Source organism: Scomber japonicus, chromosome 21 (assembly GCF_027409825.1).
Source record: "Scomber japonicus isolate fScoJap1 chromosome 21, fScoJap1.pri, whole genome shotgun sequence".
Taxonomy (NCBI): domain Eukaryota; kingdom Metazoa; phylum Chordata; class Actinopteri; order Scombriformes; family Scombridae; genus Scomber; species Scomber japonicus.
The window spans coordinates 11,798,110-11,811,584 of record NC_070598.1 but is presented as its reverse complement, the minus strand read 5'-3'; the positions used below and the strand labels follow the sequence as shown (position 1 = coordinate 11,811,584).

Here is a 13,475-nt window from a genome sequence, read left to right as displayed (position 1 = left end):
ATTCATGTCACTGATACAATGAATGTGTTAGTAATAAAAAAACTCGATATGATTTAGTAATAACACTAGTATTTGTGCCTAATATCTGCAGATTTTAAATGTTTTGGAGAGGTTGACCATTTTATAACAATAAATAATCATAATTTTGAACCAAAATCTCTATTTAAAGAAACCTAACCTTAACCCTAATGAATGAAGGGACCATTCAAACTGCTCAGCACCATTTATCCCTTTCACATTATTTTTTTTTTTTTGCTTTTTTTTTTTTTGTTGACTGGGCTTTTCTTATATATTTTGTGCAGCTCCATTCATGTCATGAGTGGCCCACATTCATGTATCTTCCCCTCTGTGGTTTCCTGTTATGTAATTTCATCCCCATCAGACTGAATCAGCCTCAGAATGTTTGCTGCTTGGCTTATATGAGCTTGCATGGGATATATATAGAATTCACACAACGCGATTGTAAGGCTAGGCAGAGTCAAAAGGTGAGTGAGATGGGGTGATACAGTACGTGCTTGCTTTATCTATGTGTATGCATGTGTGCGAGTGTGTCTGTATGTTTTTTTATGTCTGTGTGGGTGGGAGGTTGGATACCAAGAAAACAAGTGTTCAATTATGCAAACATTGCTCGATTTCAGGAAGCAAAATGAGACCGCAAGGCAAGAAAAATAATAATAATTAAGTTTATTTTAGCACAATTACACTGTAATAATGTTCACTTCACTTTTCAGATTACCCCCTTTGACGCCTGAAGAAACATGGATGGATCTTCTTCATCCTCGCTGCAGTACGGATCAAAAAAGCGGGTTAAGGTTCACCCAAACACAGTCACAGTAAAATATGCCACTCACTTCCCCCAACCTGGCGATGAAGGGTATGATGATGCACCCTCTTTTGAAGACTTTGGCGCCTTTGCAGAAGCTAATACAGGAAAGAGACTTGTGTCAGACAGCAAAGGTGGCAGGACTTTCTTTGGTACCATGGAAACCGCACCTAAGCAGCCAAGCGTGCAGAAAGACAAGGGGGTTGGGGGCCAGCTGGCCAGCTTTGGTGAGGCGAATGTGTTGGCCTCCAGGGTGACTTGGATGGCCTTGTTTGGGGCAGCGGTGGCTCACGGTTGTGTGGCACTGATCACCCGTTTAGCAGCCGACCGCTCTAAAGTGCCCTCCCTTGAGCTGCTCTTCATTCGCTCTGTGATCCAAGTGCTGTCCATCCTGGTGGTCTTCTACTACCACGAGGCCCCCTTTGGCCCTAAGGGCTACCGACTACGTCTCTTCTTCTACGGCGTCTGCAACGTTATCTCAATCACCTGCGCCTACACCTCCTTTGCCATAGTACCACCCAGTAATGGCACCATCATGTGGCGTGCCTCCACCACAGTCTTCAGTGCAATACTTGCCTTCCTGCTGCTGGATGAGAGGCTGGGCTACACAGATGTGGTCACAGTGGTGGGAAGCGTGTTTGGTCTGTGCCTGGTCATGGTGCCAAATGTAGCTGATGAGGAGAAGTCCAGGCTGGGGTTTTGGAAGGAGGCCTTTGGCTACACAATGACAGTGATGGCCGGCTTGACTGCCGCCCTCTCCATGATCGTCTACAGGGCCATCAAGGAGCGTGTCAGCATGTGGACGGCACTCTTTACCTTCGGCTGGACGGGCACAGTGTGGGGTGCCTCCACCATGTTTGTCATGCAGGAGCCCATCATTCCTCTAGATGGGGAGACCTGGGGCTATTTAATTGGGATCTGTATCTGCTCCACCGTGGCATTCCTTGGAGTCTACTATGCTCTAAACAAGTTTCATCCAGCCTTAGTTAGCACCGTGCAACACCTAGAGATCGTGGTTGCCATGTTCCTCCAGCTCATTGTTCTGAGGATGATCCCGTCTGTCTATGACGTCATTGGAGGCCTGGTCATTATGATCAGTGTGTTCACCCTGACAGGAGTGAAGCTGTACAGGGTGAGCAGGGCCATTCGGCAGGATTACCAAGAAATCCTAGACTCACCCATCAAATGAGTTTAGATATATCAGTCTATTTGTTTACAATGTTGCTTGGTTGTGCAATATAAAGAATGTCTGGATCTCCATCTGATGATTTTGTATTGTTGTATTGTTGGAAGAGTGCCAGTTGTGTAACTAATGTCTTAATATTTGTGTGTGAAATAAAAGACAAATGTAATATGGTGACCTTTTCCCCCTGATAGTACTGCTTTAATGTCAAATTGTGTCAAACAACAAAAATGTCAGTAAAAAAACCCACAAAAAAAACAATTAAACTTTTGTGATATGTTTTGCTCCAACAATTTAAATCATATTGAATCTGATCTTGTGAGTGGCAGTATACAAATATCATTTTAATGATACGCAACAACAATGGCGTGGTGTATCCATCTGTCACACTGCCACACTAGTCACACTGTGTAAATGTCAGCCCAGAAATCATTCATACTATATACATAGAATGAAAGAATAAAAATAAATACCACCCACATTTCATAAAATATAACTGGTATTGATTTTCTTAGCCTTACTCTGTTGTTTGCCAGGATGGGGCATTTTCTTGAAATAAGATGACACAATAGAGTTGCCAGTGCATGATTGGCTGAGGATATATCAGCTGTTATATGCAGTCATGGAAATTATAGCTAGGATTATTTGTATTAAAATGTAATTTAAATTTAAAAGTGGATTCTGAAGCATTATTTTGTGTGCAATGAACCTCCACGCTTTATTATCCCGTATACTATTTTCTCTCTGTGTTACGGTGTGCACAAACTGCACTTTTGTATTGTTTCCTAACTGCCTTTAACATATATTCTGGCCCAAGCTGCTGGATGATATTTAACACTAGTGATTACATCCCGGGACGTTGCTTCTGTTTACTTTCAGAAGCATATCAGACTAATGCCCAGAGGCAGGTGCGCTGCATTGAATTAAAGGTCCCCCTTAACAACATAAGACCATTTGCTTTCTCTGAAGTGGCTTACCAGAGATGCTTCCTTTCTCTGGGTAGAAAACTCAGCCTCGTCAGTCTTTGTGTTTTCCCCCAGGCAAAGCAAACAGCGATGGAATGAAATAGGGACATAATGATGATGCAGAGTGGATGTAAGGGGACATGTTGCATGTTTCAGTTCAGAAATGACACAACATGGATGTTTCAGCATCAGCCCAGCAGGTGGCAATCACAATCCACTTAATTAGTCAGACAGACACAGTTAGTAAAGTAATACTAGTATCATGAAGGTAATTAGTGGCATATTCAATGGTTAATAGTATTCTGTATACATTTATTTAGTATGAACTATTTTAACATGACATGATACATTTTATCCAAACCCCTTACATTAAGTTAAAACAGTGATGGCTGGCTGTACATAAGGTAGACAGCATTACTAAAGTGTGAAATGTTTAACATAGTTACACTGAGGCTTGTGGTTATCACCACGTGCAAAGCGGATGTGTTTCGATATTAATTCTGTGTGACAATATGCTATAAATTATGTAACAGTAAATAAAATGGCAAGTAAACTATGAGCCCCTGTCAGTTACCACCAACCACCAACCACCATCTTAAACCATTAATGGTAATGTGAAATTGTGTTTTACACATTCTGTCATATCATGTTTTCTTTTAAAGTACTTAAGTCAATAGCCAAAGTTTATTTTTCAAACTATAAAGGTGGATAAACTGAGATAAAGAGGGTTTAATCTCCACTATACATGCTGTATGATAGTCTTGTTTTGAGATGGAGTTTTAGGTGCAGAAAACAGAATACATGTAGAGGAGGCCCATCTGTTTGGGCAGGAAACAGATTGCATCCTGCAGCGAGCTGCACAACCTTCCAAATTACTCTGCAACTCTCTTCACCACAGACATGTTTATTAAAGTATCAACATTTCCCAGGAGGAGCCTGAATGGAATTTGAGGATGAGTTGTTATATGTATGTGCATGAGTGTCTGTAAGTGTGCTGAACCGTGTGAATGACTGATGCCCATAAACACCTAAAGCTAGACGTTTATATTGAATGTATTATCTAATTCATCATATAAGACCATAGGCTACTTGTTGAAGAGAACATAATGTAAGTTGCAGCCTACATTGAATACATGTTAGGAGCATGAGGTGCAATTTGGAAACTGTTTTCCTTTCAGTTTTTATGTGAGTCATCCACAGTTTTAAGTATTTTCTGTTCCTTATCCATTAAATAAGAAGTTCCCAAAATTACAAAATATATGTTTAACTAAATGAGAAAGTATGACGTCAATGCTGGTGTCTCATTCAGTGCTTTAGAGACAAATCCAGTGCTTCTTTTGGACAAGTGATTGTGATGTTGTGGATAGATTAGTTGTACAAAACACACAATAATAACATATCTCTCTCATCCTACATTTTATGATTTCATTAAAGGATTTTACGATGACAAAATTTATTAAAAGGACATACACAAAAATACAAAGAAAATACAACTCAGAGTAGAACACAAGAAAACAAAAACAACTTTATTTATATTGTACCTATGAAAACAGAGTTTACAAAGTGTTTTGACAAACAACACAAAGGCAAGATATTTAGAAGGCAGTAGGTCCATTACAACAGAAAGCCAAACAGTAAGCTAAAACAAAAGCAAAATGAAGGTTAGGTTAAATCAAGAAGACAATAGATCCATAAACATTGTAGAAAAACAAAACAAAAAGATGATGAAAGAGAAATAGAAGGTAAGACATTTAAAAAAATACAGTAAACATATATAAATATTAATAAATAAGAGAAATAAAAGGAATAAAAAGCAGCCACACAAGCTGTTCAGACTTCATTATGAACAAGGTAAAGTAACGAGAGAAAATTGCAGTCCAGAAGTTGTATAGCCTAGTGTAGGGCAAAACCAAAAACAGTGACTTCTCAGCAGAGCAACACTTGTCATAATTCACAGAGGAAACCGTTTTATTTTTGAGTTTTTGAGACTATACATTTCCATGTACTGGATTAACCCGTAACAAGTGTTAATAGAGCAACAATGCACCTGGGACATTGCCTCTTCCCAGGACTCTACTGGTGTCCCTTGAGTCAAACCACTGGCTTCTACCCAGGCTTCAGCACACTGCAATGTATGATTGACTTACAACATGTCCAATCACAAGAGAGCTGATTCCAAGGCAGCCAGTCGCGTGAGAGGGGCGGGACCTGGAGTCAGGTCTGAACAGCTTGTGTAGCTGCTGCTTAGCGAGCCTAGCTGTGCTGCTGAGCAATGACATGCTTTGATATAGAAATGCTATTCCAACGGGGCACACAGTGTCTCATCAGCTAGGCTAGCTCCTTGGAGTGGGGGGGGAAATAGCTGGCTGCTTGCTAGGAATCTGGATATCACTTGTGTGTATTAACTCCCAGTTTGTGTGACGCTTACACACGTGAAATACATCCTTAAAGGGGGAGAAGAAAAGGTGGCTATCAGCAAGCAGGTAAGACGTGGTAATGACTGAGCAGGGTATGAATCTGTGCTCCCACTGACGGGAAAAGCTACAGGCTAGCTCCGGCTATCTTTGAATTCACCGTGTAACGTTATAAGTCACGTCGGCTAATAGCTAACTGTTAACCCAGACACACAAAAAAACACAGCTGTCGCTTTGCCAACATGGCCAACATATGGTTACCCTGCTGGTTAAACGACTAGTTTAATGTGTATCGTGGTGTTTGTTAAAATTAAAAAGCAATTAGTGAATATTCCTAGCCAGGTTAGCCAAGTTAGGTGGCGTGACACGCTGTCAAGCTTTAAGTTAAAAATCATAAGAGCTCGGTTTAAACTGTTTTACAAGCTAAATCATGTGGCTGTTTTTTTTTTCTTCTTATTTTTCTTTCTGCAGTGCATCACGTTAACATTGTTTTTTGGCTTGAGATTGTATAAACGGAGAAGACGCCTAAACGGTAGCGACAATACACGGTTTGCAACGCTAAATATGCAGCATCTTCTAATTCACTTCGACCCAATTTGTCTTTATTATATTTAACCCTAACCATGTTTTAATATGTGTAACTAAAGCTCAAGTTGAAGTTGTTGCACTGACCCAGCCTGGTCATGGTCACGGTGGAGGAATTCCCTAACATTAACTTAGGGGTCCCATTACTCGTATTAAAGCAACACTAGTGAATGGACATAAATGGTTATCGTGGTCAGTCTATCACCATGGCCTTTTTTTGCTGATGCATTGAAATCAGGTTTGCCAAATTTTAACAAAAAAGTCCATAATAGGTGATGTCTGATCAACAGCTTGAATCCCCCCGAAGATATTCAGGTTTTTCAATGATGGAGATGCTGAAACCAGATAATGATTGCTGTGTGTTGTGACCTAATAAATGACTTAAACAATCCTTTGCTTATCAAAAGAAATTAGTTGCAGAGTAACTTTCTGTCTGTCAATTAGCTTATGGACTAATTGATTTGTCTCTAATTGGAATAGAGAAACAAACAACCTTCATTCCAAGAGGAAAATATCTGGGATTGCGCATCTACCTTTTGAAGACTTGTAATAAGTAGGCTAATGTACTGTGTAAGTGAGACCAGTTCTGTTTTAGAGGGCAAGATTTTGGATAATTGCTCCCTCTGTTTATCTCTTGACATTGTTTCTACCTTACACAACCAAAGCCAGACTAAATGTCATGCTCCAGTAGCACAATGGGCGATAAGGCTGTATAATTTTTGGCAAGCTCTTGTGGCTTTTATTTGTGTGGTCCACGCCAAAAACTTGTTCAGCAGTACTGTTAGAAACAATCAACAGATTATTTTATCTCACTGTTATTCATTTGAAGATATATGGTTAGTTTGATCTGAATGATATTTGAGGAGGGGGGGTGTAGTAGCTTGTGTGTCTTTCCAAACACCAAAGGGAAGAAATGGGGGTGGGTGTGTGGCTAGTGGTGTGGGGGTCTTTTGCAGCTGCTGTTATAGTGTAGTTTCTGTAATTATTGTCACACTGACAGACCTCTTCACAGTCTCTCATTAAGGTTTTCAGGGAGGTGAGAGGGGGTGTGGGACATTTGGTCTGCTGTCGCTCTGTTCTCAGTAGGAGTCGGAGGGAGGATAGCCCGCAACTCGCTGGGAGAAAGACGGCAGAGAAGAACCCACCAGCTTGATTTTCTTGAAGTCTTATTCTCTTAGTCTCTTCCGCTGTGCATTAAAGTCCAATTTTATGAAAATTGCCATTAAGAGCCATGTGGAGATGACCCACTCTGATCAGCTGCCAGTTCCTGACATAACTCACTCTCACTTAATTTAAAAGATGAGAACTCTCACTCCAGCTATGCATGTAGACACTGCAGTAATGCATGCATAGCTTCTTCTATGTCCTCCTTTTGATTCACATGCCCTCTAACACCAACCAGTCTTTCCCTGTTTGATTGTTATGACAGTATAATCTTATGGCTATGGAGTGATGGGCTCTTTCTCTGTAAGATCTTGCCCCTGCCTCCTTCCCAGAGCCGCCCGCCTATGTGCTACCAGTGGCCTCCAGCAGCCAAATCTGTCTCCGCAGCCTAGGGGGAAAATACCAACTGTGCATTTTCATGATAGCCAAAAAAACTAATGTGGCTGAAAATTTCCATGGTCAAATGACAGACTCTGGAATCTAGTCTGTTTAAGTGGCTTTAAGACCTCTATTGAAGTTGAGAAACGGGGGATTTTCTTTTTTCTTTCTTTTTTTTTTGCAATCGTGTCTCTTATCTCACTAATCTCAGTTATTGCATAAGCTATCTTCCATTTCCTCATTTTCATCTATGATTGTAATTCTTTAAAAAAAAAAAAATCAGAAATGTTTTCCTATGACTGCCCATGCGTGTCAGCTGGTTTGAACAGTCAATAACAAAGATACTTTCTAAACCTAAACCAAGATCACCAGCTGAAAAAAGGAACTTAACTGTTTGCTAAAGCGTCGAGGGGGGAGAATTAAGGACAGGTGCACTGTATTTTGACATTATCATAAGTTTACGCACCTGAAAAACATTCTGTTAATGCACACCGTGGCCACTAAGCCAACCACTGCTCAGTTAATGATGTAAACCTGATTCTCCCCACTTCTGCAATATGTCACTGTAGAGACCATATGTGGTCAAAATATCCACTTATCATTTCTCATTCGGAGTGATTTAACTTCCTCATTTTTTGGAAAAGAAGTTAGTACTTTCGTAGGTGTTTTTCTTTATTTGTTCATAATGGTTCATGGTTTTCTTTGGTTGGTTTTTGCAGAATGAAAAATGAGGATGTGTGTACTACAAACCTCAACTGTTAATGTGATGACACTTTGTGTATCCATGAAAAACAAATCAATATAGTTAAAATGTGTTGTTAGAAACTAAATGAGGACTCTTTAAAGACAGGAAGCTTTTCACTGTGATGCACTGAAGCTGTGCTCAGTCTGCCCACCTATAAATATCTCATGTGAATTTGTTGAACCAATAGTATGTTTAGCCTCCAGATCTTCTTCACTTATAGTGTTAACACCAAGCTCACCGAACGAGACAACAAATATTCTTTTAGCGCTGGCTGCCTGAAATGGCTTCAGTGATTATGACGTTGGTCTGGCGTTGGTTTTAAGGCTGTTTTTATAAATATGCTTTCATTTTGAGTGTGAGTACAAATAAGAATACATGTTTGCTTATATTGTGCTGTTGTGTATGTGTGTAAATTTATCTATTATTGTTACTAGGTACTTTCTATGAGTACTTTAATAATAATATTATTATTATTGTTGTTGTTGTTGTTATCCGCGGCCCATGCATGAAATCTGCCCTCCAAATTCAGCGTAAGGAGAGTTTCAGAGGTAATTTATGTACACTTCCCTAAACGCTGGAAGTTTAGGGAAAACACCTCATGACGGTCAAGCAGTCGATTCTGTGCTATTGACGCAGAGCAAATCGTTGCCTCACTTTCTGTCTGACAACACTTCAAGATTACTTCTAGGGAACTTGCCCCTCTTCGCATAGCGGTTTTGTGTGGGAAATGACATATGTGGAAACATCTGAGTACCTCTGAAGAATAGGAGTAGCTCAGCTGTACTCTGTGTAAGCTTCAAGTGGTTCATCTTATAGCTGTGTTATTGGACAAACATCTGAAGAACTGTAGTGCTGAGAAATAATATAGACTTTGCATATTAAAACACATTTCACTGTGTTTAGATACTTTTGGGAAATGGGGGCCAGAACTGTAAGGTGTTACCTGTGGCTCTACATAGCTTTTTTTATGTGTGGAACTTTTATGTATTATGATTATAGCATCTTTAATGCTATACTGTTCATATTCTGACTCATTATTAGTATTTACACCATTTCACATTTATAAATTCCCCATCAGTCATTAATAAATGTTTGATTAATCCTTAATGAAGCTGTCAGAGAGTGAACAACAGAGTGGATTCTTTTTATTTATGGAAAAAAGACAAAGATGAAGAATACAGGTCTAATGAACATAGGTCACATTTGTACATTTGCATTCATGAAAATGTTTAAAAAAGATGCATTTTATTTCCATTTGAAAAAGTCTGGCAAAAAAAACAACTTAAATGTAAAAATTGTTTAAATCTGATCCTGAACAGTATATAAGGGTTAAATAATATCAGTAAGTCAGAAACGTGACTATCCCAGTTGAAATGTGTGTTGTCTCATTATATCCTACCCATTAATCTCTGTCCCTGTGTTGGGTCCTTTTTAAAAAGCTAAACAGCACACATCGCCATGTGTAAGTGTCTTTTTGGACGGTCACACAGACGTGTCAAAGTTGTCAGTTTTCTAACTGTACACATGGTGGCTTTAAGTAAAAGGACACGAGAACATAAATTATGCTCTCAAAACAGTATTGTAAAAGAGCTCACAGTTTCATCCAAACAGTCCTCCCAGTGTGTGTGTAAAATGTGTGTAGGCAGTCTGAGTCGGGCAGCACAGAGGTGAGGCTTTCTGAGGAAAACTCTCCCTCCTATCAAACATCTTGTTGATCTTTGTTGATGTGTGTGGACCCCAGATTTTTGTGGCATCAACGTGCGATCTGGAATGCCTCCTTCTCCCGAGACACACAAGTCCAAACACGTGTCTCTCCCAGACTTTGGTCCCAAGTGGCTTGTTTAGTCCTATTGTGACAGCACCCTAGGGCTCACATTTGCCAGGATGTAGGAAGCCAATGTATTCATTTCAGCTCTCTGACACAGGCTGTCTGGGATTATTATCTCGCGGTTTACAAATGATCTGCTATTTTGACTGCAACAATGGCCTTTTCCAGGAGGCTGCAGTCGCAATGAGGACAAACGGCAGCGTTGCCAGATTTAGATTTTATGTCTATCGTCTCTTTTTACAGACTCCTTAATGCTACTAGTAGTTTTAAGTAGTCTGATAGCACACAAAGCGAAACCACAACAGCTTTATTGTACTGTTACACTTGATGTTATGAATACCTCTGCTTTGTAAACTCAGATTAGTCATAGGGGAAATCCCCTCGAGCCTTCAGAGTTGGTGAGGTATCCCGAAGGTTTATTTTGTTGTTGCCACCTTGATCCCAGATTTCTTGATGTGGCTACCACCATTGGTCCCGATAGCTGTGGGCAAATAGGCCACCCAGAACAACTACTACTACTACTACTACTACTACTACTACTGGCAACCCCAGCAACTAGCATGGTGCGTATGCGGATGTGTAGGCTCTGCTAATATAGTTGGGGTTTGAGGAAATGGATCCTGTCTTGAGGTATTATGTTCTGGTTGGTGTCTGCTTACAGAGAAGATGCAAGTATGGTTGTTGCTTTGGGTCAGTTGTCGACCACATTAAACACAATTAGACTGAAGGTGATTATGAGTTTTGAGTCATACCTACATTAGAAAATAGTAATTTAGTCAGTTCAACACTGCTATGGGCCTTCTAAAGCACTTTGATTGTGTAATTTCCTGCGGTGTATGATAGCGGTGCTTTGATCAGGCTTTTTAGTGCTGATACTGATCACTGATTTGCTTTATTGCAACTGACTTGTTGGTTAGTAAGCACCCACATACGAGCCCCTGAGAAAGCCCCACTCAGTGTTATACATAAAGCTGATGTCATGACTCCAGAATATTGCTCTGTTATTTCCCCCCTTCTTGTTTGTTTTTTTGTGCATTAGATCCACAGATTAAGATATTAGCCAAAATTGCATGTGTATCAGCTGCTGCTTCTTCTTCGTTATGTGGCATCTCATCCAGTTTTCCAGCTACACGAACAGCTGAACACGCTCGGGCTGGAGGTGCACCAAGCGAACTTCTTCACTAACACCATCTCAAGTCTTTGGGGTAGACAGTTACATCCAGCTTCACGCTTGCAAAGTGGCAAATATGCAGCCGTAATGAACTGGGAAGTAAAAATGGGGAAGTGAAAATCAGTGTGAAACTGAGACACCGTTAATTTGCCTCAGCTATATTTTGACTATTTTCATATCACATAATGAGCATCCCCTGATATGAATGGTTGCCCTATGCCAGTGCTAGTTTGATACCATATATATGACAAAGGAATGGACTGAGATTAAAGTTCAGCACAGCAGGTGTTTGGTTGGATGAGGTTCCTCCTAAGCATCATAAACATCGATTTTATATCTTTTAAATAGTATGTGCCGTAAGCCAGCACTGCAAATGGTAGTGTTTGTTTTGAGCGAGCCTTTTGATATGAAGTGGGTTTAAAAGATGGTGTAAAACTTATGGTTGTTGCTATGAGAGCAAATCTCTGGAAATTCTCAAAGGACATGAGCCGCGGTCTATTTTAGGACGCTCCAAACTGCCGAGGGTGATCCCAAGGGGTGGATAACCAACTGCTTTCACATAGTCATGAGTGTAGCCTATAACACTGGAGGCCCCTCTGTCCTTAATTAAGTTTTAATATGATAGTGGAAAAATACAGTTTTCTAACGTGTAAAGTCGCATTTTTCTCCCAGCAGGACCGGCATAAACATTTGAATCTGTCCCAAACTTGATCTTTCGTTTCTTTAAATGAGTTGACAATCATCAACACAATGAAAAGATAAATTATTTGAACTCATCTGAACTCAGGGGTCAGGTCTGCGCTCTGTCAGATTGCATCACTTTCCCATCATCCGGTCACCCTTGTGTCCACACTTCCTGTCTCACAGCTGGACTGCCAAGTCTCCCATGACCCTTTGCTGCTATGCTGCTGTTTTGTTTTGAGAGAATCTGGGACAGCTGGGATGAGATGCAGTCTCATGGGTTTTTAGCTGCCGCGGTCCGATGTGAAAAGAGCACAAGCCCGTATTAATTGTGTCCGTCACCGTCCCGCGCTGTCCGTTTTTTCTTTTTTTTTTTTTGTGAAGCAGACCTGCCCCGTGGCTAAAATGTAAGTTTTGGTGTAAGTCGGAGGAAGTGCAGCAGTGCCAGAGGGGCTGAGTGAGCAGTGAGCATACAGAGCACATTCCAGAAGGCAACAGAGCCCTGTGATTTTAGCAGGCTGTCACAGGGATTAGGTTACTCTGTCTGCCTCTGTGAGCTCATGCTGTTGCTGTCTCAGTGCCTCAGCAATCCAGCCCAGCAGTGGTACACTGTTCACTCCCGCTGAGAAGAGAGACAAGGATCTGTAGTTGTTCTCTTAGGCTTGCTTAGCTTACACAGTATCCAGTTGTTGTGACATCATTTATACAAAGAACCTCTCGTGTCACATCTGTAAATAAAGTTAGGGCCTTTCACTGAAATCCTTGTTGAACACTAATACAGTTCCAGTCCTTCTCGAGTATATCTCTTATAGAGTATCTCTATGAAATGCATTACCATACAGGCCTGTGGGTGTGCTCTTTGACTGCGTGTCCACTTGTGTTTTTGGCTGGACCTCAAGTGCAGGGCCAGCCCTATAAACGTGAATGTCTGTCCCTGATTCAGTGATACACTGGCTGAGTGATGAAGGTACACTATTGGTCGGCCGAATGCTGTGTGACGAAGCAATGAAGGTACACTATTGGTTGGCCGAATGCCGCTACTTCCTGTATCGGTTTCAATTTAAAAGCTCTCGTTAAGCAGTTTGTGCACAGTCCAGCCATTTACTAGATTTGACCTAGTCTTGTTTTTCCCTGCAGAGGGAATTTGTGCCTGCAGCTGTAGACTTGCAGGATGTGGTAAACTCCTATCACTGTTGTTTCATAGTAAAATAACTTGCAAAGTTGCATCCTGCATCTCTATTACAACACAGTTGTTGTGGTTTGTGGTTAGCATTGTCACTTCAACTTTTATCGACTATCTAACTAAACGTACTAAAATTGAACTAGAAAATAATTTTCTTTACTGTTTATTGTAAATATTGCAATAATAACAGTGCTGGATTTGGGTTAGAGTTGTATGCAAAAGTTTGGGCACCTCTTGACAAATGAAAAAAGTTTTGAATTTGAAAAGATGTATACAGTCTTTTTAAGATATGGAACATAAGACACTATTTCCAGCAAACATTGATGCAAAGTTACTTTTTGAGTCATAAAGTGAA

General features: G+C 40.5%; 2 protein-coding genes across 2 annotated transcripts in view; both read left to right on the top strand.

The window, feature by feature from the left end:
• The first annotated feature begins 758 nt into the window (after positions 1–758).
• Positions 759–2,012, top strand: slc35g2b (solute carrier family 35 member G2b). Its single transcript, XM_053342612.1, has one exon. The coding sequence runs from the start codon at positions 759–761 to the stop codon at positions 2,010–2,012; it is 1,254 nt and encodes a 417-aa protein (XP_053198587.1).
• A 3,194-nt stretch (positions 2,013–5,206) lies between these two features.
• The window catches only part of nck1b (NCK adaptor protein 1b), a 28,165-nt gene continuing 19,896 nt past the window's right edge, over positions 5,207–13,475 (top strand). The window contains exon 1 of the mRNA XM_053342614.1: positions 5,207–5,454. The gene's annotated coding sequence lies outside the window, so the exon portion shown is untranslated. The remainder of the gene's footprint in view (positions 5,455–13,475) is intronic.